Source organism: Osmerus mordax, chromosome 12 (genome assembly GCF_038355195.1).
Source record: "Osmerus mordax isolate fOsmMor3 chromosome 12, fOsmMor3.pri, whole genome shotgun sequence".
NCBI classification, from domain to species: Eukaryota; Metazoa; Chordata; class Actinopteri; order Osmeriformes; family Osmeridae; genus Osmerus; species Osmerus mordax.
Window position 1 is genome coordinate 9156032 of NC_090061.1, and position 24477 is coordinate 9180508.

Consider the following 24477-nt stretch of genomic DNA (forward strand, 5'->3'; position numbering starts at 1 on the left):
AATGAAACCGGGCGTTGACGCTCCCACAACGCCCTACGCGGGCGTCAACGCCCTGTTTCATTGAAAATGGAGGCGCCGCCTGCTCCGCTGTAGTGGACACGCAGGGTAACACAGCACACAGGGCTCTAATATAGGCCACACGGCTTTGACAGAGGTCACAGGGCTGTCCAGTTTCTGCTCATAGAAGTGGCACTCTGCTACTCTGCCCTGGAACCTGCTGTTGCATAGGGACGTCAATATTCACGATGTGTGGTTGGGAACGCTCACTCTGCACACCCACTGGGGAAAAGGAAGCAACCCGTGATGATGAATCACTGTTAAACTGAAGTTGAATTAGGTGAATGGAATGTTATGAGCAAACATGACACTGAATCATGAAACTGTGTAGCTATACAGTGTCAGTTGGTCTGTGATGTCAAATCAAAACTACATGGACCAGTGTGCTTTAACGAAATTATTTTGGGTTGAGGAGTTAATGTTCTAGTTAAGTTGTTTTGAAGTCGTTTTTCTCCCCTTCCTGGGCACTTGAGATGAAGTGGAGAATGAGAGTGATAAGTAGAGGTCAGCCAAGGGCACAAGGAGCTCATCCCTCAATGGCTGTGTGCCCTCGTCCGTAGAGACACACTCGCATGCTCGCACACACACACACACAAACACTCACAAACACATACATGCACGCACACACACACTCCAAGAATACCTCTCTGTCCAACTGGAGCCAATCTCGTTACAAGCATGATGTTATTCTTCAGTAAAATATGAACATAGCTGGTAAACATAGTTGTACTTGGCTCATCCCCCGGATCTCTTACATCTTCTGTCCATGATGGAATCTTGGATAGAGAGAATGTAAAACAGGGCTGCAAGTATCATTAAGTTGCTACGGGATGTTTTATGTTAAAGGGCTGTTTTTGTTGTTATTACTGTTACTTAACAAGGATAATAGAAACATCCCCCACATTATGATATAAACCCTGCCCTGAGCCAGCAATATATATATGTTTAACCCTGCATGAGATTTCAATTTCAAGGAGCTTCTCTCTGTTTGCCGGTCCTAATCATATACTACAGGACAAGGATCCTCCAGGTCTAGCCAGTGAAAGACCTAATAGGACTGCACTTATGTAGGATACTCTATTGTTAGCTGTGCTCAAGTCCATATAGCCTGGACAAACGGGCTGGCCACCCATAGCGACCAGATGTTCCTTTATTTTGCTTTTTTAAAGGGCAGACCGGAGCATTTTGTCTCCAAATCTCCATAGACTAATCTACGGCTAATAAAAAAGTCAGTCTTTCTAACTGTTGTCTTAACCTTGCTGCTGGCAAAGTGGAGTGGCTGCAGAAAGACCCAGTGTGAGAGAATATTCCAGCACATAGAAACCGTAGCTCACAGCCACAAGCAGCACTGTAGTAGCAACTTCTTATTTTGGCAGGTGGTCCCGACTCTTGTCAAGGTTTTCAACTCAGCATTATAAATCTGCCACTAGTGCATAGAACATCTTGTGAATTTGTCTCTCCTGCTCTGACAGCCCCAACCAATACAACTCACCGTGAAAACCAACAGCACAAAATGACATTGCAGACAGATGGTGGTACATGAAGCAATGAACTAGAGAGAAGTAATGGTACAGGATTAACTCCCCTGCTCCCGCACAAACCCTCCGTCAAATACAATTGAACTGAAATGAAATATGTGCTCTTACTAAGTTAGTATTTTATTGTCCTCTTTGTGAATTTGACTGGAATACATTTGAGTCTGGGCAGTCCTGACCACCTGATGTGGTCAGGAGCCTCTCTGTGACTAACTACCTCTAGCTCCCGTTGTGCTGCTGTATCTATGGTCACACTTGCAGCCTTGGTGACTCACAAGCCTCTGATCCTCACCCTTCCTTTTCACAAAGGGGGGGAGCCTCCCAACCACTGCCGCCATCCTTTCTCTGCCTTTTGTTCTGCCAGTTACAACGACAAAAGAAGTGAGTGGCAAGGTTAAACGAGGGAGTCATTATTCCAAATAGTTGTTTTCCCCTTGAAGACCCCAAAAAGATCCTCTCCCATCCACCCTCCAGAGACAGGCCTGGTGGTGGACTACATGCAGGGACGGGAAACAGAGGGAGCCATGCACTACCAACCACAGATGAGGGAATTCCGTACATTATGCCAACAACTTCAAGGGTTGTAACAGCAGGGATTTCCTGTCAGGGACAGTGACAGTACAGTCATCTCTACAGTTAAGACATCTTTTACACAATATCCCAAACCAGATATTGCCAGTATACCCTGAAGCAAATGAGTTGATTCTGAGGCTGGACTTTTTATTTATCTGGACTTTACTTTTTTTTTTAAGTACCTATAACTTTATCATGGGACAGTTGTGGGATTACACAATTAATTGACTGGATGCAGTATTTTGGGGTCCTGAAAATACACTGATTTCAATTGGGACCAAACAGGAATTAGCTTCAAATTACTTTAACAAAAGTTTTATGTTGCAACATTGGGATTTGTCATTGTTTGGAGTCCTAGTTTGTTCCTTCAGACTAAATATTTGCTTCAACATTAGTCCTGATGACAAATACTTTAGAACAGAATTTGGAATTCCACATTGTGTGGGCTAAAGAGAAATGTCTTCACTTCCTGGAAGTGGAGAGTCCACAAATGTTTCCAAAACACTCTGTCTTGTGCTAAGAATTTGTACACATGGTGTTTGGTGGGTGTGGGCTGAGTGAGGGCGGTATGGGAGACAGGCTGAGTTCAGTGCCGGGCAGGCATCAGGGCAGGTGAGAGTCCAGATAGAGAATGGGATGGGGCAGGGGGTCTTTTAGTAAGTGGACTGCCCCTGCTAATCCATCTGTAGTCAGTTACTGAAGAGAGCAAGGAAAACTGACAGGTTTTAAGAGATACGCTGCCTGCCAGGTAGGTGCTAGGTAATTTTAGTGTGCTTGTGTGTGTATGTATGTCTGTGTGTGTGTTACTCTATCTGAAACACTGTATGCACAGCACTGATGTGTGACCTAGAACGAATAAGCAAATACTGTCATTAAGTATTCTGAGAAATCCCAGGTGTAAAGTAAAACATTAAACAAGTAATGGGACTAATTAGGAACCATGCATACAGTAAAGTTGGACCAAAACATTTAGCAAATTGTGATATCAGTACATTCCTGTCTCATGTAGAATTTATTTGAAAAAAAAAGTCATATCTTACCATTCTTTATGCCATGTTATAAGCTTGAAAATACAAGTTTTATAAAACCAGAATAGTGTAGACTATAGAGTACAATACTGGTGTTTAGTCATCCAAATACATTTACCCACACCCCCTCCCCTCCAAATAACCTTGGGCTATAAAACAATGATGTTATAACATTTCAGGAGGAAGTTGAAATTGAGTGCCAACATTGGCATGGTCAGCTCATTCTTGGGCAACAGCTGTTCAGAACTGTACATGAAACAAATATAAAAAGTGTGTATGAGTGCGTGCATGTGTTTATGTGTGAGGGTGTAAGAGATGGGGCCTGGCCAGGGAATAAGTGACATTGTGTAATTCTATTGTCTTTATGGGTACAGTCTGATACAAATACAAGTTTCCCTGAAGACACAATTCACATTTCTCAAGAGAAAATCCAATAAACTGGTTTGACTGGTAAACAAACCACCCACACAATGACAGTTCCCAAACTGCTTTGGGGAGTAAACTGAAAAGAAGGAAATCACAAGTGAGACTGTTACGCCACACCGACAGAAGAAAGGATGACAGTGCTTCCTATGCTGACCAGCTTCAGCTGGCCACAGACCAAGCAGGAGTATTAAATTCACTCAAACTCATCCTTTCCCCTCACCGAATGTAATAATAGCGGACAGCAGATCAGCAAGGTCACTGAGAATGACAAAGTCAACTGGCCAGAAAAGTTATTGGGAGAAACGTTATGTAACACAGGAAGAGAGGACCCCACAAAGGTGCGGTAGACTGACTGACTGATCCATAGGAAGCGCTGGAGAACTGGGTCTTCCCTGTTCTCCCCGGTTCTGACTGGGGTGACCCCTCTGGCTGAGGGGCACAGCTGCTCCTCATGTTCCCCTCGACCCACACACAAACACCTTAGCCCCAGCCCCCCAACACACACTGCTTATACTCACTGGCTTACATACCTCATCATCAGGAACAGGCCCTTCCAGACAAGTATCCTTGTAGCAACGTGCTGTCCCTCCAGTGTGTGTTCCGTAAACACCCCCAGCCCTCGCCCTCACAGCAGAGAGCCACTTGCATAACAGTCAGAAGCCAAGCAGCACAAAATGATTGCACATGGAGAGGGCCTGTCTGGTTCATGAGAAAAATTCCCAGTGAAATTGTCACACTGCCGATTCCTTAGGTCGTTTTAGGCTACTCTGAATCGATGTTGTAAAGCGATGCAGATGTGTGTCTAACTGTAAATACATATTGTAAATGCTGTATGTATGTGTGTGTGTTCTGCAGGGATGGTGGGGAGAGAGACACTGCCTGCCCCTCAGCTGTTGCCCTCTGGGGATACACACCTTCTTCACACTGGGAACTCGCTCAACCTTACCTGCAGGTACGCTTCACACACCTTCCAGCACACACAGAAACCCAACATGTTTATTAATGAAGTGAAGTCCCTGGTCAGAAACATTGGTGTGATGTGTCGTTTTTCATTAACTGTTTTGCTCCTTAGTACTGACATAGTGAGTCTGTCTGATAGAGATAAATACAAGGTAGAGATTTGTGTCTCTACTGTAGCATAGTGCACTAAAGGTTCCCCCCCCTGTCCCCCACACACACACCGCTCCCTTTAGCCTTTTATTAGACCTGGGTCAGGGGGTGAATCCTGGTACAGACCCAGGTGCTGCCTGTTCTCTGGTCTCCATCACAGCAGCAATAAAGGCCCCTTTAGACGGACAGGTCGAGCGGAGGTGAAAGAGAGGGTGGGGGGAGAGAGAGAGAGCAGGAGACAGAGAGCGGAGAGGGCGTGAGAGAGGCTCTAGGACAGTCAGACCACAGACTACGACACGACCAACCAGGAACAGGAAGCAGTGTGGTCCCCATTTATCAATCGGTTCCAATTGCCTCTGGGAGGAGAAGTTGGGGGGGGGTCTGGGGCGTTGGAGGGAGAGGCAGCCCCTACCGCGGAGCACACGTTTGTTAAGCGTTTAGAGAGCCTTGCATCATTTCTGTAGGCTCGCCAGGAATGCAAAGCCCCATGGGCCTATCTAATGCAACGCTTCCCTACAAGGCCATGTGCTACAAAGTCTGGCCAGTGCTGCCCAGGCTGCCTAACGATGAGATGAGAGTTTGAAGTTGCTTGACCCGTAGGCTCTGTATGCAAAAGCAGTGGTATGCAAGACATGTTTGAAGCTCCTCTGGGATCGCTTTAATGAGACCTCTAAAATGGACACTGTTTGGAAATGTGTGTTATTCATGCATCCTCATCCCAGGGAGCCTGTGTTCCCATGTGAAAGTCTGGGTTATCAGACGACTCGGAATCATCGGAACGTTCCTCAAACACTTCAAAATAAACATTGTTTGAACAGTCTTGGAGGGAGGGTCCTGACCTGGCACACCGAAACAAGTGCTGTGACATTTGAGAACTAAATTCTCAGGCATCATTTGTTGAAACTCGCTGAAATGTTGAAATGTACTTTCTGGGAAAATGAATCACACTAGTCAAAGCCATAATGATTCAGCAACTTGGAGGTCAGTGGTTAGTTCTTAGTGACTACCGTAAATCTAATGGTCTCCTCTGAGCCTAGTGCCTTACACACCAGAGGGCAACAATCAGGACCAGGCCGTTAGGGCAGGTGATGACATGAAGATGACCCAGGGGTAGTGGCCCAGGAGTCTGGTGCTGCACGGGAGCTGAGGCAGGGAGGGCTGCTTGGCCAGGCTTGTCAACACTTTGGGATCCATTCACTTTCCTTTCACCCCAACAGAGTGCACAATGAAATGCAAGGATTTTGAAATATTTAATGCCTAAAACATTTCATCACTCCTTTGTAATAACATTAGAAATAACCGAATTATCTGTGCTGTTGTGGATGTCAGGGGCTCGGCCCCGCTGCTCTGGAGCCTGCCCTGGAGGGGGGTGGCGTCGGAGGGGGTGCAGGTGGAGGAGTGTAGTCCCGGGCTGCAGGCATACTGCAGCCAGCTGCTGGTGCATCACCTGGGACCCAGCGACACGGGCCTGTACAGCTGCACGTACAAGTCCAGCTCCTCAGATCTGTCCAGCTCAGCCTACGTCTATGTGAAAGGTAAGACTTCTGATGGCGTTATGCTGCAACTAGGGTTGCACATTTCTTTACCATCTTGAATCTTTCATTTAGTACTCGCATAATGCACAATACACACTGCAAATTCACACAATATGTGTTTCATTAAAGGGTGTGAAGAGTGATGGAACAATACAGAGAAATCCAGTTGCTAAATCCTCAATGTTGACAACGTCCTCTTCAGTCTAATTGGAAGCCAGTCATCTCCATCGTGTGAATTTAGTTTAAAATAAGAATAATGCTTTTTTTCTATAAACTTTTGACAAGGGTTTTTTCTGTTGGTTTGTTTTTATCGCATATGTTAATTTGTAACACAGGGCCCACGTTTTATATCATCAGTTTCCCACCATGATAGTGATTCTAGATTTGATGACACTGACAGAACAGTATGGCATAAACGGAGCCAACAAACACACCAACACTTAGTGGCGGTAATGGCCAGCGGCCGGGACCCGGTCAGCGAGCAATCTGACGTCTTCCTGCACGATACAAGAGCTGGAAGACATCCAGTCCTGCTGAGGAAAAAAAGAGAGGGAGAGGGGGAGAAATTAAGCAAAGACTCCATCCTACACCTCATTTAGCCTACTGCAAAGGATATAAATCAGCACATGTGGAGGAGTGGACAGTTTATAGTGACTAATATAAGACTGCATCTGCATACAGGGGGGCAGGTTTCATGTTCATGGGGGATTTAGACCAAGTGAGACTCTCTCTCCCCATCTCTCTCTCTCTCTCTCTCTCATCCTCAAGCAATTTCACTGGTGCCCGACTTCTTGTGGAAGCGGGAAGGAGAGTGTGATTGCGTCGGAAGCTCTGCTCGTTGACTATTATTTCCTGCTCCGGCTTCTGTTTTTCCAGCCTCTCCCGTGGCTCCTGCAGCTTCACACGACAGCAATGCTGCTTTCTCCCTGTCCCAGGCCCCTGTCCCAGGCCCGTGGCCCAGGGCCTGGGCCACGGGGCCTAGCGCCCTCTCAGACATGTGGTGTGAGCTGTAATCAGCTGACAAACAGCACGTAAACACCTTCCTGGGAGCACGACAGGAGAATAGAGTAATTAAAGCATGATGCCTTGTAACATTAATTACAGCTTTTTACAGTATGCCGCCTGCTGCAACATGATTGCAATACTTTAGTTCAGACATCTTGTTTAAAAAAAGTGGAAGGAAGTAAGAGTCATAGCAAAAAATGTCCTGTCCTGTCCTGAATGGATGATGAACTTATAACCCACTAGTGACTTTTCCTTCTACCTCTACCATCTCGGACCCCTGACCCCTGACCCCCCCACCCCCACCCCTCCGGCCTTCTGACAGCATGCTTGTACCATGTTTAGTCTACCCACTCTCCTTTCAAAGCCCTTCAACTTCTTATTAGATCATATTCCATGTTTGTTCTAAAAATAAGAGTCCCTTTATCGCACCAATGCGGCTTGACCTCACACCAATCGCCGGGTATTTATCTAACGTTTGTCTAAGTTCCCACAGCGGTCCTCTGCAGTCAGAGCCAGCTAGAGGCACACCAGGCCTGCCCACCCTGGTGAGACAGGCCGGGTGGCTTCAGCAGAACTGTTTGTCTGTTTCTCTGCACTGGGCTGCAGCAAGCAGAATGCTGTTAGGGGAATGAGATGACCTCACTGCTGAGCCAGATTCTGACTGATCTCAGTGTGAGGTGCCCTGACGTTGCCCTGATTCAATAGCACTTGAAAGCAGAACTCCCAAACCTGATCTTGTTTGCTCGGTTTTTAAATACTATCAAAACAAACACAATGCAATCAAAATGTTCTGATGTAGTTGTTACTCCTTCGCTCTTAAGCTCCTAAACCTCAAAGGAGAATGACTCGACAGCTTTATGGGTGACAATATCTTGTTTGCAACTGGAACGTCGCTATATTGCTTCTCATCCACCTGATGTGTTCTACAGATCCTGAGCAGCCATTTGTGGAGCACCGTAATGGCATGCCAGATATCGTGTACATCTACAGACATGAGACCACGTTGGTCATCCCTTGCAGGACCACCTCTCCCAACCAGACTGTCACTCTGAAGGGGGTGAGTCTCCTCCCTTAAATACATTTGATCATGCTGGGAGGGAGGGGGGGCCACCCAGCCCAACACACACACACTCTGACAGGCCACGTTCTCACTATTGTGGACTGTGCGGTGCGTTTCAATGTCATCCGACTAAATATATTTTAAAATGGCTGCAGGTGTATTTTTCCATTCAGACTCAATACGTAGTTGAGAAAAGTGCTACTTTTTGGTTTGTACGGATGCGTTAGACCAATCAGAGCACAGACAAAACTCCACAGTAGCCCATAGGTAGTATGTGTCATGGAAATTATGAGCTTGTCCACCTTAGAAATAATTTAGCAACTGCTAATTAATTGACTGCTGTTTAAGATGGTCAAATTTAGGGCCGGGTTTTCATGGTCAGTTAATTTAAAGAAGAGTAAGGACAGGACAGCTAAAGATAAAGTTCGAACTTTCTTAAGTGTTAAGGTGAATGTGTACATTGACGTCTATATTGACGTCATCGAGTCACGAAAGCGCCGTTGCTTGTGATGTTTGCGAAGAAATATAGTAAACACCGGCTCTGTGCACTTAGGGAGTCGCAGTGTTTCTCACAACCATCAAATGGTGGGCCGGCCAAGACTCCGGATGTGGACGGAGGACAGTGGCCGGAGAGAGGCAAGCTCAGGGCCAGAGAAGGGAGTCATCCTGTCTGCTTCCTGTAAGAACAGGAAGCTACTCTTAAGACGGTTTTCTCAGAATAGAATATCCATCTATATATACAGCCTCGATCTCTCTGTTTTAAACATCAAGTCCAGGAAATGCAGATTCGAAAACACTGATGTGACTGCGCCCAATCAGAGACAACAATAGTTAGGTGGTGTTCCGGAGCGTTATTGTTTAAGATTCCAGAACTCATCTTGAGGAGAAACTGAACTTGCCATCTTTGTTCTACCCAGCATGCAGATGGATTCTGAACAGAACACCGTGGTCCCTCAGTGGTATGATGAGATAGCAGGCAAAGCCAAGCAGCCACCCCAACAATAGAAGGTTCTGTTTGGATTCTCAGGGTTGATTTACGACAATGCCTGGCCATGGACAAACATGTCTTACATAGATGGCACAGATAGGGTCTGTGTGACGTTCCTGCTCCGGGGAGATCTATGGCACTCTTCCTTCCGGCTTCCTTCCTTCCTCTCCTCCTTGTCTGCCAGCTGACCACTTGGCCATAGAACAAACAGCAGAAGTTAAACTAGGGAAAATAAAGTAATAAAGTACCCCCCCTCCCATCTTTTTCAAAGTTGACAGCTCTTCATGCATCGACGCATGGGTAATTGCAATGGTTACTCTCCCTAAAAAGAAAAAACGTAACAGCTCCTTTGATTTTCGTTTCAGGTGCACAAGATCAGAGTTTCATATCAAACACAGCCATGCCTCTTTCTACTTTAATTTGACTGGATGACTGCTTGCTAAATAAGCATTCACTCTGTCTGTGTGTGAGGCCTCCTCTGATCTGTGCAGCTTCTCTCTCTGACTGCCCTCTCAGGAACCACCCCTGACTCGGGTAATCGAGCAGGGCTTGGAGTGGGACCCGAGGGTGGGCTTCAAGATCCCCTACGGCTCCCAAACCATCTACAGCCAGCTGACCTGTGTCTCTGATGCCAACGGACGACGGGTCGAGTCTACATACATCCCCCTCCGAATCAGTCAGTTCTCACCTTACCTAGACGAGATGTGGATATCATCTAATACACTTTGTCATTGCAATTTCTATTTCAACAATGAAGCGCTTAAAGTGGTTTCGATCATGGGTTATTATACGTGTATAGTACCTGTCCTTGATCATTTCGATTGACGTCCTTTTCACTGTGTCCATGATTAACACTGTTGTGGTCACTGCAGCTTCTACTCTGAGGAACGTGAAGTCCACCCCAGACAGAGCTAGGGTTCTTGTAGGAGATACCCTCCAACTCAACTGCTTTGGACAAACCACCTTCAACGGGAGAGTTGTGTTTCACTGGGACCTACCCAAGAGAGCAGTGAGTTCCTAGTGGTCAGTGGGACGGATGGCATTGTGCTTCTGCTGATGACATAGTGCTCAATTGCTGATTGGTCAAATGTGTACCCAGGCCAATCGCACCTATACGGTCAAAAAAAGCAAAGAGAAGCCCAGTAAGAACAGCACCTGGACCAGCAGCTTCGAGGTGGCCCACGTCACCATGGAGGACAGAGGGATGTACAGGTGCACTGCCCAGGTCGACACGACCAAGAAGCACGCCGTCTCCAGGGTTCTGGTCTATGGTGAGTGGATCGATGTATCAAACCGCACAGAGCTGTGTCAAATGATATTTGAAATTCGGTTGAGAACTGCTGTCTGCTAGTCCCCTTATCTTGTCGAAACGCACCATCCACTGAACTGAAAGAGGAAAAAATCAGGTCAGGGTCTGTTGCTGATAAAAGTCAGCTGAGTTGCATTAAGTGTTGCTTCTTTATGGTCTGAGTCCACACTGTCAAGTCTCTTCTCACTGGCACCTTATGTTTCAGAACATCCGTTCCTAAACATCACCCACAAGCACAAGGCCAGAAGAGTGGTCATCGAGGGGGCCAAGCATGTGGTGTTGGAGCCCAGGGTCAATGCACTGCCTGCTCCAGACATCATCATGTGGTAGGAATGCGACCCATCGTTCGCTTTGTGCAAAGTCAACGTTATATAACAGAGACAGACAAGCCAGCATGATAGGATTGGAAACGGAAAATGTCATACAGCATGTTTATCTCTGCATACAAATATATCCTGGTGTGTTTCAGCACTTTACCTCAGACTGGCAAATTTCAGCCTTAGTGATCGGCATATGTCATACTTAGAGATAACTTACCTGACACTTCTCCCCTGTCCCAGGTATAAGGACGGAGTCCCCATCTTGAACTCCACCTGCTATGAGTCCTCAGAATACAGCCTCACCATCAGAGAGGTGAAGAAGCGAGATGAAGGGGTCTTCACCATCTCTCTGGGCAACCAGGAGAAGGGCTTGTACAGGAATCTCAGCTACACTCTGGAAGTGGATGGTAAGCTGCCTGTATATCCCTCCAAATGACGGACAATCCTAAGGAAATGAATGCTAGGCTGTGCCATGATCCAGTGTGTGTGTGTGTGTGTGTTTGTGCTCTGGTTCTGGGCCTGGACTCAGCAGTCTCCTGAGTACTCAGCACTCTGCAGTCCAGCCCCAGGTTCAGACTGCGCTGGACGGCAGGTAGCAGCTCCAGAATGAGAAGAATTTGGGGTCTTGTTGTTTCCAGGGCAGGATTGACGTAGCAGGGGCAGCTGGTGCTGATTAGCGAGGCTCTTTTGAAGGGGCTCGGAACAGTGTGTAAACGGTCTGGGCTCTGCTCTGCACGCAGACCTCAGTCACTCCACATACACACACACATACATACACACACACATACTCACACACTGTACTCACCCCCTAGTCAGGGTCATTTATTTACATCCTCACCATGTGTATATACAGTGCAGCTCATGTAAACACATTGTTCTCTAGACTCGTGGCATAGGCTTGTGTTTTGGAGGGAAATGTTTTCTGATTGTGCAGAATAATGTGTTGTCATAGTGATATCATGAATACTGCTGACTGGTAACAAAACTCCCAACTGTTTGTCTATTTTCAACCCATTCTTTTTCTGTTTTCAGGAATTAATCTATTAAGAGTGTAAAGATCATCCCTACGCTCCCATATAAACAGTGTTTATGGTCCTTTACTATATCGAGTAACATGTAACATATTATTATTGGATTGACACAAAACACAAGTCTTCGACACAAATAATGGAACGGGCGAAATGTTTCTGTTTTCTGGTAACAATTAGGAAACTATTTTAAAACATCTATCAAGTGTTTGATGTACTGTAGGCCGAGAGCACATGCTCAGCAAGGGACCAACTGAGGACAGCAGTGCTGAGAGATAATATTGGGTGTGGAATTTGCCTGCAGATTAGAGGCCCCGGGTTCAAATCCCCCCTGTCCATCGCTTTGGATTAAAGTGCCTGCCAATTGAACACATTCTTATTTGGCATGACAGAACCATTTCAGGGCTCGCCTTCTCTCACTGACTGAGACAGAAAGAATCAGTTATTACACGTCATTTCTCTCTCTCTATCTCTCTACTACTTTCTCTCTATGACTCTATGTCTCTCTCTCTCTATGACTCTATGTCTCTCTCTCTCTCATTCCCCCCCTGGCTAGTCAACGGGCCACATCTGGTCTGGAGACAGGGAAGCTGGAGCAGGGTATCAATCAGCTTCAGGCACTTCAGAGCCTATGGTCCATAGGACAACTGGTGTCAATGACACCTTCTTCATGCTTAGTCATTATGACTAACTCCCCTCGTTATAAAGACATTACATGGTCTGACCATTGGGGTAGACTATCGTGGATGTAACCTCTGTTAAAGTTGTAACATCTGTGTGTGTGTGCGTGTGTGTGCGCGTGTGATCCACAGTGAAGCCTAAGATCTTGGAGGAGGAGGTGGCTACTGCAGACGTGCAGCCCTACATGTTCGGCAAGCAGCACAAGTTAACCTGCACAGCCACAGGATCCCCCACGCCTCAGGTCACGTGGCTATGGCAACCATGTCACCCGGGCCCAACCATCAAAAAGTGAGTCATTATCTTGTGCTGTGGTACTGTAGGCTGTACTCTTTTTATTTTTTTTATAAAGAAACAAGTAGAATGATTATTTACACATTGACCAAACATCAGCCACATTTAACCCCTTGATATCGTGTTCTCCGAACCCACAGAATCGAAACTGGACTGAAAAGTCATAGTGTTTCCTTAATTCTCAGCAGGGAATGAGTAACAGGCTTATCAGTTTCACCTTAAGTCCTTTAGTTCCAAGTAACAGACACATAGAAAGTAACAGTGTCAGTCTCAGTTGTACAAACAGTCATCTTTTCTAAGCAGTTGTAGCTCTACTTTGGAGCTGGGCCTTGTCCTGACAGAACCAGTCTGCTCTACTTTCTGTAGGCACTATTTGTATGTCGCCTTGGATTCAAGTGTCTGTGAGCTCAGAACCATAGAACCCTCTGCTGTACCTAACCAGAGACTTCCACAAAAATCACAGTGCATTCATCCGTACATTAATATTAGTTTATTAAACTTGTTTTTGTGGATCTGATTAGTCTAGAGTGCAGCCTGCTTAGATGATCATGGGTGATTGTGTGTAAATGTCAGCCTGCTTGTGAACCTTCCTAAACAAGAGGAACATTCCCCGAGTGCAGGAGCAGGGCCAGTGGGGGTCCAGTCCAGTTGTAAGATCAGGCAGACAATGGGCCATTACAGCAGGGTTATCAGAACACAACACGGCTGGCAAAACAACTCTTTGGAGTGGCGCACAATGGAGGAACTGAATTATGTTACACTCCAGGCAGCATGTAACTATGCCTCCGTTAATTATCCATAATTATTTTGTCTGAAAAAACACGCCGGGCTGCCAAGTTTGTGACAGAAATAATGGCGAGGGGTTAGTGGTGTCAAAGTGCCCTTGTTCTGCAGCTCCAGAGATAATCAGCGCTGGCACTGGATACACTGGCTCACAAACGTTAAACACACCGGAGGTTTCCACCAGCTAATGAGGGAGACAGACAGAGGTCGGTGGGAGGCATATTGAACAAATGTTTGTTTTATATAGTTCAGGACCTTTCTAGTACATGTCACTGCAAATAGAATACTTAGTCTCAGGGTGCGTACCCGGTGTAAACTCCTGTCCCTTAGTAGGGAGAGTAGTGGAAGCACAATGTCTGATAACTGTGGGAGTTTGTGGGCTGTGGGAAGGGAAAAGAGGAACCTGGAGTAGGACAAGGAAGGCTGGGCGGGGAGGGGGGGGGTTGTCGGAGGTGGAGGTTGGGGGGGGTCATTCCTTATCAGCAGGGTGAGAAGTTATCAGCCGTCCCTTGTTGACCCACCAAGGTCTGGGGATCAGCCTTATCTCTTGTGACCAGAGCGTGAGGGGGGGGTTCCTGTGTGAGCTGACGCACAGCACGGCCCTTCCTGTCACGCTGCCGTTTCCTCTGCCTGGCTGCCTCCCCACTCATCAGCCTGATGGTTTCCCTCCACAGGCAGAGGAGGGACAGGCTAGCAGACGGAGACACAGGCAGCCGAGGGAGAGACAGACAGATAGAGGGAAAGAGAAAGAGGGAGGGAGGGAGGGAGGGAGGGAGGGAGGGAGGGAGGGAGGGAGGGAGGGAGGGAGGGAGGGAGGGAGGGAGGGAGGGAGGGAGGGAGGGAGGGAGGGAGGGAGGGAGGGAGGGAGGGAGGGAGGGAGGGAGGGAGGGAGAGACGGGCAAATGAGAAGAGACAGACACAAGACACTATCTTAATTTGTACCGACTTTTTCATCAATCTGTGTTTATCCAGAAGTTTAATGTCCCTTGTCTTCTCCACATCACAGGTGCTTGATTTACATTGAGCCTATCCCAGTCCAGATACACACAAAAGGCAATTATCCACACAACTGGATTGAAAGCATCAACAACAGTACAGAGCTGCTGAAGGGAAGCATGGAACCAGGAAAAGAGAAAAAGGTTTTTGCCTTTTATTTTTATTTTTTGTTGTTTAGGAGAAATTAATTACATAAACTGTAGAGTATGTTGCTAACTTCTTCATTGAAAATGGGTAAGTGGACCTGGAAAGAATTTATGAAATGAATTACTCATCTAAACATGGTATTCACTTTCTTTGCAGAACCATTCAAATGAATGGGGATCTTGCAGTCAACTTTCAATGGGAAACGTAATTTGAATGGGATTTAAATTGACAGTAGATTAGTGCATCAGAAATATCACTTTCTAGTTTGTATGGCATTGATAACTACTTCCACATACATCTCAACAGGCCCTGTATTCAGCAAACACCACACATATATCATCATGTCTCATATAATTGGACTTGGATGTAACAAGGCCCCTCATCCACAACCACAGTGGAGCATTCTAGCGCTCAGGATCTCTGCCAGCTTTTTGACTCTGTTCAGACGAGCTCCTCTAAACCACCTATCTGTCCTAAAACTAACCATAGAATATATTTGCCCTGCTAGAGTGAAATACACCCACTCTCTCACTGTCTCTCACACACACACACTTTCTTAGAACGTCTTTTTAATGTAACCCTTGGCTGTAAATGAAGCAGCTGCAGGCTCAGCCTGGGCTTGGCAAGAGAGCAGCCTTTATTCTAACATCAGTGAATCTTTGTGTTTTGGAACACTGAGAGCAGCGGACTCCTCATAAATAGCACAATAGCCATACGGCTCAAGCCATGCATGTGCAGGCAGCTTAGAAGGGCCTTTTATAGAGTATCTCCTCACTGTGCTGACCTGTGCATGGATCAGATACATTTGAACAACAGCACCTTTTTGGAGGCAACTGTGTGCTGTGCTGTGTCTCCTTTCGTGTCATGTTAATATGTTGAGTGTTACAGATAATGGCATGAGCAGAATGCATGGAAACATATTACATAAACAGAAAGGCTTAGCTTTCCAGTGGTCCACACATTTTTTATGACCTCACAACTGAAACAAAGGTTGGCACATTTCGTCATTTAAACCTGCATCCACTAAACAGTCAATCACTTCCTCGTTCAAAAAATTGACCTCCTCTTGGCACACATTTCTAAGCCATGCTGTACAATGGAGAGACTGTAGACATCACAGCTCATGTCCTAAGGGAGCTTGTTACTAAAACCACTCACCCCAAACTTAATTAAGTGCAGACCTCAGCTGCTTCCCCCAAAAGTATATCTAGGATTAGTTGAAAGACAGCCTGTCCAACATGCTGGGTCAAATTGGGGCATAAATCCACCAGCATGTTAGCATTTCAACAGGAAAAGCAAACCACAAGAGGAGAAAAACAACAGTAATCTATCATTAGCCAAGCACGAGCAGGTCTAGTAAACCTGACTAGCCTCTATTCCTCTTCTGTAATCCAGGAGTTGCAGATTTATGCAGGTATTTTCCCTTCCTGACCATGCATGATTAATGGTTCTCAGATTCATATTAACTGGGCACACACACAGCCAGTAACAGAAGCTTAGGCCCAATTCACAGGGAATAAGTTCCAATCTGTGATTGACATAATAAGGGGAGGCGCCTTTTTATTTACAGGCTTTGTGGCCAAAACGCCAGTGCTTTACTGGGGTGAGGACTAAGGGTCAGTGATAACAAGCGCTGCTTTAAAAGAGAGGGATTTGTTGGGAGTGAATTCTTCTCTGTCACCCCACATAAATCGTTGTGGCCCGTGAAAATGAGTGTGCCCGGGGCCGGGCCTCTGAGGGGCTCCCCAATGCTCCTGGAAGAGCGCTCACGGTAGGGGGGGCAGAGTGGCCGGGCGAGGGGGGGTAGAGGTGGGGCCGGGGGTCACAGTGCGTCTGGTCAGGTCACCACTTTGGGACCGTGAGCACTTGTTGAGATGGCTGTTTTAGAGCTTGTGTTACATCATTGTGAGTAATGGCCGTAAGGTGATACCGCACAACCATGCCGTTAGCGCTTTGACAAACGTCATAACAATTTGAGGTGGACAACTTAATGTCACTTTTTAACTGCTTTGCTTTTCTGCCTAAACATGTTTACACAGCTCCCATAGTGAGTACTTGCCTTGAGCACTTACAACACTGAAAACACTGAAAATGTGGCAAAGGCTAAAGCTGTGTTTCTGAGGGTCAGAGCACAATAGTTCCTGAAGCCCAGGAAGTTTCTCCCAGACAATACAGCCACAACATTCTGAGGCTTTTGATATATCTACAATGAAAACAGATGTCATTCTGAACAGAAAACAGAACCCCATGCAATCTGGCCCCTGGTCCAAATCTCAGTTATTATTATGTCTACTTAAGCCAGTAAATGGGTTCTACTCAAGCGGTGACAGAATTAAGTGTGACATTGTAAATGCTCTTCAGGAAATGACATGGGAGCAGGCGTTCCTTCTGTGCAGAGGAGACACAGTGGGGTTCAAGACTCCAGATGTATCCTTCTATTAATGTGAAACACTGGAGAGTATAAAACACACAAGGCTTAACGTTGGCCAATGACCCCACCTGCTAATAGTATATAACCATGGGATCATTTAGTGCGGTAATGTCAAATGTGCTGAATGGACTTTTTTTTACAAAACAATGGATACGTGTTTGTGCTTTATGTCAGTAGTCTACACTTGCATTGTGTTATTGGAAACCATATTTTATGCTGACCTGGACATGCAGTATTGTATTATATATATTTGTATCTTGGTGATGTGTCACCATGTTCAGACTTTGACAAGTAGGACAACGGACTTCCTGTATTTTCTTGATTGCGCCATACTGATTGGTCTATGCTTCTTCTGTCCCGCCCCCAGACTGTGAGCATGCTGGTGGTGGGAGTGGCTAACGTGTCGGGGGTGTTCTCCTGCTCAGCTCAGAACAAACTGGGCACCGCCACCCTGCGAACCACCTTCTACGTGGACAGTAAGTGGGTTACTCTGGAAACATCTTGGGGAGACGTTAACAAAAAAGAAATGACCTCAAGTTGATTTTGTACCGCACAGTTTGAAATTACAAGGAGAAATGCTCCGGTGGGTTTTATTTTATCGGCCAGGCGTACTGTACTCCATACATTTGGTTTCTGTCAAATGACCTACACATATGCACTGTAATGAACAGTGACGCTGGAGAAGGAATGCACAGATTGTATTGTGCAATAAAGAGACTGGGGGAGTGGGGGGGGGGGGGGGGGGTGCATTAATTGAAACCATCTTCTCACGACACAGGCAGGCCTCAGGATGGAAGAGAGGCAGGCACACATGTCCTGAGCCATATGGTGCTGTATTAATGACTCCAGTTTAAAAACTGCTCTGAAACTCACAGCAAAGCCGGCTTGTCGTCCTTCCTTTCAGTGATCCTGCTGCTGCTACGTGAATCCCTTTTAAATGCATTTGATCTGAGCACTTCCAAATGTTGAGAATTGAAAACCCATCAAGTTGGTTATGCAACACCTGCGTGAGAGACCTTTTGTTAGACGCAAGCACTGCTCTTATTGGAGGAAAGGACTGAGAGTACTATGGCAAAAGCTCCTGGTGATAGATGTGAAAATGAATAGGAAAGGGCTGGGGCTGGGCCCGGGGTCAGCCTGTGATTGGAGGCCAGGCAGGATGCTAAGCTCTGAGGATCCGGCTTTAGAGAGAATGGGAGAATTCCCAGGAGTGAGTACTGCACCATTCCAGAGGTGGGGATGACTGAGAACCATGGAATGTTGCTGAAACGAGGACAGAATTGTAATAACAGCTGTCTTCTCTTACGGAACACAGAATGCTCTCCAGCGTTCTGCATAAACAAGCGCCGTCTGGCCCCCCCGGGGTCTGGCCCCTCGCCCCGCCTCCTATTGGACGAGGGCAGAAGCGCCATCAGCCTTGCCGTCCACAGGCAACGTGCTTCCAATTAGCAGTGATGAAACAGGAAATAGCTGCTAATTTGACATTCCTGGCACCGTGATGTGCGGAGGCCATGTTAGGCAACTCAGCCCCAAAATAGCTTCAGTCAGCTGGGTCCAGGTGGATCTTCCTCATAGAAAGGAGCTTATGTGAAATCTCTTGGCATGAGATTGATGATTCTCAATCACAGTTGTAGTAGTCCTTGTGAGCTCCCTAAAATAAGATAATACCATTTTAGATGACACATATTCAATTGTGCAGTGTATGATATTTCTTTTGTCTGTAAGTTTCAGTTTGTTTTAAAAAGCTGGTGTGGTAGGAATTACATTTAGTTTTTCCTTCTGCCGTATCAGATCACTCCCAGCACCTGGCCATCGAACCCCAGAGTGCCATCGAAGGCGATGACATCACTCTGACCTGCCGTGCCACACGCTACCTATACACGGACCTGCAGTGGTACGACCCGCAGAACCGCAGCGTCACCACCAGTGAGCTCCAGCTCAGCCCCTATGCCATCTCCCTGGCACTCATCCTGACCAACGTGTCTCGGGACCACACGCTAGGCTACCAGTGTCGGGCCCAGAACCACCAGAATAAAGTCACGCAGAAGACATCTGTTCTGACTGTCAATAGTGAGTAAGCAGAGGAATGAGACCAAGTCTGGTCAATGTAGTTTTTTCCCAGTTTTGGCTGAACCTCCTAAGAACAGTCAAGTTAATATGACTGCAGACTGTAGAGGTCCAGCTGCGGTAGATCCTCATTCTGAAAAACTCTTTATGTCATAATGAGTTAGCCAGGAGAGGAATATTGCAGCAAAGCAAAAAGATCTTAACTCTCTCATGTGTACGGTATTTGATTGGCCCAGAGAGGAAACACCCCTGGCTGAGCCAGAACCTGACCAATCAGGACGTGAACAGCAGCAGCACACTGACATTAGCCTGCTATGCCTTGGGAGTGCCCCCCCCCTACATCACCTGGTACAAGGACAACATACCTGTGGAGGAGGGACCAGGTGAGGCCTACTTGACCAACACTATGCTGCACTACACATTCAGTGTGACACTAAAGAACTTAACAACATAACTTCCTGACTGTACTGAGCAGCTAAACAAAATGTCAGCAGTGAAATGTAATAAATATTGATTTCAAGTGAGCGTGTGTGTGGTGCAGGTATCACCCTGAGGGAAGACGGAGTCTTGATCATCGAGAGAGTGAAGAAAGACGACGAGGGTCTGTACGAGTGCCAGGCCAGCAACGACAAGGGCAGCGTCAAAACAAGCGCTGTCGTCACCGTAGTGGGTGAGCTGCTGACCATCTCCATCTCAGCCCCACAACAGCACACACACACATACACACACAGTCGTCAGATAATCAGAGTGTGACCATTTGATGAGTCATTGTAACTCTATTCACAATGCTCTTTGACTGGTTGAGTAACAGTCTGTAAACCACATCCGGTCAACCAATTAAATTGTCTACTAACACTGCATGACCATACAAAGCTTCTAAAAAAAACTAACATTCCAAGCTTCTAAAAAATCCTCTGCCAGATTTGGACATGTGTTCATCTGTCCCCAGTACAAATAGCTCCAGCCAGAAATGATTTCCAGTGTCCCCTGAGAGAGATGCTAGAAATGCCAGAAGAATTCCTCTGCAGGTTTTATGATAGAGGCTCCAGCCAGGTCCTTGCCCGCGGGACATGACCTTGCAAGGGGTGTTAAGAGGTCCACTAATGACTGTGGCCATGGCCCACCCGTTATCCTGCACTGGGACTGGAAACACAGGCTGGAGCACGGAGAGGGGGCAGGGGACGCAATAAGGTCATGTGACAGTATTCTCCTAACTAGACCTGGCACCAAAAACAGATTCCAGTTCGTTCAAGCCCAAATCCCTCGGCATTCAGCCCCTGATGTCGGAATCATCCATTCTGTAATGAGAAAGATGTTCTGCAGAAGTAGGACTATCAGTGTAAACTTTTGATTTGGTCTTTTCATGTAGTTCCTGCAGCTCCATGCAGTGTGAGTGGGCTACAGTGTGTTGACACTGGGACATTGTTGTGTGACGATTGATTTAAAACAGGGTGGTATACATAAACAAAGAAGTGTGTTTCCTCCTGAAGCTGGCATGTGTGTACATAGTGTACAACTCATCAGAGGACGTAGGTCAACTGTCAAATATCTTAATGGATTCCTTGAGACGGAATCGCATAACAAGCACTACACAACCAGGTGTCAGTCCTGCCCAACTTGCAGTATATCTGTCCCTGTTGGGGTCAGATGGCTCAGAGGTTAGGGAATCGGTCTATTAATCAGAAGGTTGCTGGTTTGATTCCTGGCCATGCTAATGACGTGTCCTTGGGCAAGGCACTTCACCCTACTTGCCTTGGGGGGAATGTCCCCCTGTACTTACTGTAAGTAGCTCTGGATAACAGCGTCTGCTAAATGTAAATATAGTTTTAAAACGTAATTGATTTCGTTAATCAAGGCAGTCATTTCCGTTTTCCTGTTGGTGTGTTTTCAGGGGATGAGGGGAAGCCGAACATCGAGGTGATCATCCTGGTGTGTACTGGAGCAGCTGCCACCTTCCTCTGGCTCATGCTCATCCTTTTCATCCGCAAGCTGAGGAAGGTGAGGCCCTTTGACTGACCTTTGAACTTTTACGACTCACTCTTCACCGTGACCATGTTAGGGAACGTTATTATAGAAGAATAAAAGCATATTTTGGTTAGACCCAGCGACTAATAGGGGGTTTATTGATTACCTATTTGTTTTCAATGCGTCTGCTTTTTTTTCTACAACAGTATGCTATTAGCAGTTCTCAGCTCTTCAACCCTCACAGCACATTTCGGAGATTCTTGCATGCTTAGGCTCAGAAAGTGATCTCATCGTACATGTCATGAACCCAAGCTCCACTGACTCATGGTTTGTTGTAAAACTGTTTGAAGGCTACTATTTTTTCCAATTTTTATGATTTCCACATTTCCCAACATTCAAGAAGTGCTGAACTTGTGTTTGTGTGTACTCTTACGGCAGTGGAATAATAACACATGCTGCCATGCAAAGACAATAGGAGAGACATTACCACCAACCCCATTAAAACATTATGCTCATTATAAAAACCTTTATGCTCCAATGATTAAAATGTTTTTTTTTACAATGCTGAGTTGAAAGAGCACACTTAACTGGTACCATCCCCTACTTTCTAAAACCTCCAGAATCCTGCAAACTACAAGATGGGCCCCTCCATCATCATTGACCCAGATGAGATGTCTCTGGATGACCAGTGTGATCTTCTGCAGTATGATGGCAGCAAGTGGGAGTTTCCTCGTGATCGCCTGAGACTGGGTAAGCACTGTGACTGTGGCCTGGGTCAGCACTGTGACTGTGGCCCAGGTCAGCACTGTGACTGTGGCCCGGGTCAGCACTGTGACTGTGGCCCGGGTAAGCACTGTGACTGTGGCCTGGGTAAGCACTGTGACTGTGGCCCGGGTAAGCACTGTGACTGTGGCCTGGGTCAGCCCTGTGACTGTGGCCTGGGTCAGCACTGTGACTGTGGCCCGGGTAAGCACTGTGACTGTGGCCCGGGTCAGCACTGTGACTGTGGCCCGGGTAAGCCCTGTGACTGTGGCCCGGGTAAGCACTGTGACTGTGGCCCGGGTCAGCACTGTGACTGTGGCCCGGGTCAGCACTGTGACTGTGGCCCGGGTAAGCACTGTGACTGTGGCCCGGGTCAGCACTGTGACTGTGGCCCGGGTCAGCACTGTGACTGTGGCCCGGGTCAGCCCTGTGACTGTGGCCCGGGTCAGCACTGTGACTGTGGCCCGGGTCAGCACTGTGACTGTGGCCCGGGTCAGCACTGTGACTGCACAGCCCTGTCACTGGAACTACACTATCTAAACAGTCCTTCGGTATCAACACAATTCAACACAGGCCATAATAGGACCTAACTTCTGAAGACGATTTTATGAAGATTTTAATGGCTCACCCCACACTTCCCATAAACAGTTAAATGTCACGTTAGGTTTATGTTTTAGGGGACTTTTCAACATAACGCTGGGAACAGCAAGCCCATGATGTTGAGATATATTACCAAGGTATGGCATGTGGCAGGGGTGTCACCCCCTCTAGAGAGGGTGGGTAACCCCAATCAGTCATCAGCGACCCGCTGCTGTCAACCGGTCTTAACGGCACTATAACTTCCCCCAGTGGGGCACTGGCTGAGCAGGCAGAACCTGGAGCAGGTTGTTCTAATTATGGGCCCATAGCTCGCCTGGCAGGGAATATACAGCTTGATTTACTGCTCCCCATGGCGAGGAACTCTAATGTAGGCTCACTTACCCGATGGCCTCTGTCTCTGTTTCTCTCCTTCCCACTCTCTCCTTCTCTCTCCTTCTGTCTGTGCTCCAGGTAAAACCCTGGGTCATGGAGCATTTGGGAAAGTGGTGGAAGCCTCCGCGTTTGGGATCGACAAGCTCTCTACCTGCAAGACTGTAGCCGTCAAAATGCTTAAAGGTACACTATGTGCAATGAAGGTTATCGTTCCTAAGCATATGCACATCACTTAGAGTAGAAAGATGAATGATTACCCAAAGTTCTCAAACTCCCACCTGGAGAATAACAGTTATGATACTAGTCTACCTACACAGGCCAACAGACAGGCCAACGTAAAACAAACAAACATATATTCTCAGTTTAACAGAGGTCAAACAGCTATCTGCCATTTCAGCAGATGATTCTGTTTCTTGTGCATAAAGAACCCCAGAGCCCCATGTGCCTGTAATTAGCATTAGCATAAGGGGACCATTGATTTCAAGTGAAGCATTCGAGGGCTGTTCCCCCACACACACTTTGTTTTGGAGGAAGAAGCTGAGACCTTCATGTCCTTGGCGAGCGTGCTAGTGTTCAAGTAGGAAAGAACAGCACTGCAGTGTGCCAACGCTCGCCTGGTGATGCTAAGGTCCAAATTAGGAAATTAATCAATATGACCTTATGAAGTATCAACAAGAACATAAGTATATTCATTTTCATGAATAGTAAAAAATGTGAACGTTGATTTTCATGGGAGGCACAAACAACTGGAAACAACAACTTCTGTACGTGCGTGAATTATTGTAGCCGTGATTTACGACCACATTCCGGACCATTCTGAATCTGGCCCAACATATTTATCATATCAGTATGGAAACAGTGAGGATCCAGGCAGGAGAAACAGAAAGACACTCTGGAAGTACATGAAAACCAGCTCTGGCGGATGAGACTGGGTGGTTTCTCTCTTCTCCTCTTTGGGTTGACATGGTCAAACTAACTTTACCCTGCGCTCTGCAGGAGAGATGAACCACAGAGTAATGAGCCATCGTCATGATGATTCCACTGTGATGTATCTGCACTGGGAGGATAAATCACACTCTTGGCTGGATATTTCCAGCAGTGTCACGTCAACCCCCCCTGTCCATCCCTACTTCCCCACCCCCCTCCATTAATCACAGAGACGCTGCTTCTCTGGACTCCTCCACTCAGGTCAGACATAATGGGAAGCAGTTCTCCACCTCAGACCCACCATATGGTGAGAGGTTCTAGAAAAGGCTCAGGCTGCCGGGGTGATGAGCCGCTAAACCACCTACTGTTGCAGACATGGAAAAATCTAACTTTATTCCCAACGGTTAATCATTTATCACCTAACATCAGCTCGTCGTCTTGTAGGTTTATCATTAAATCGCAAGTTAATGTAAGTCCAATG

The 24477-nt window shown here is 46.7% G+C and overlaps 1 protein-coding gene across 1 annotated transcript in view; it reads left to right on the plus strand.

Annotated features, from left to right (window-relative positions):
* The window catches only part of kdrl (kinase insert domain receptor like), a 43193-nt gene that overhangs the window by 2129 nt on the left and 16587 nt on the right, over positions 1-24477 (plus strand). The window contains exons 2-18 of the mRNA XM_067247611.1: positions 4475-4571; positions 6059-6264; positions 8199-8326; positions 9834-9993; positions 10190-10326; positions 10417-10588; positions 10832-10952; positions 11187-11353; positions 12787-12943; positions 14736-14868; positions 17671-17779; positions 19095-19373; positions 19607-19753; positions 19912-20040; positions 21262-21368; positions 21956-22085; positions 23148-23252. Of these exons, the coding sequence (XP_067103712.1) occupies positions 4475-4571; positions 6059-6264; positions 8199-8326; positions 9834-9993; positions 10190-10326; positions 10417-10588; positions 10832-10952; positions 11187-11353; positions 12787-12943; positions 14736-14868; positions 17671-17779; positions 19095-19373; positions 19607-19753; positions 19912-20040; positions 21262-21368; positions 21956-22085; positions 23148-23252 (2484 nt within the window). The remainder of the gene's footprint in view (positions 1-4474; positions 4572-6058; positions 6265-8198; positions 8327-9833; positions 9994-10189; positions 10327-10416; positions 10589-10831; positions 10953-11186; positions 11354-12786; positions 12944-14735; positions 14869-17670; positions 17780-19094; positions 19374-19606; positions 19754-19911; positions 20041-21261; positions 21369-21955; positions 22086-23147; positions 23253-24477) is intronic.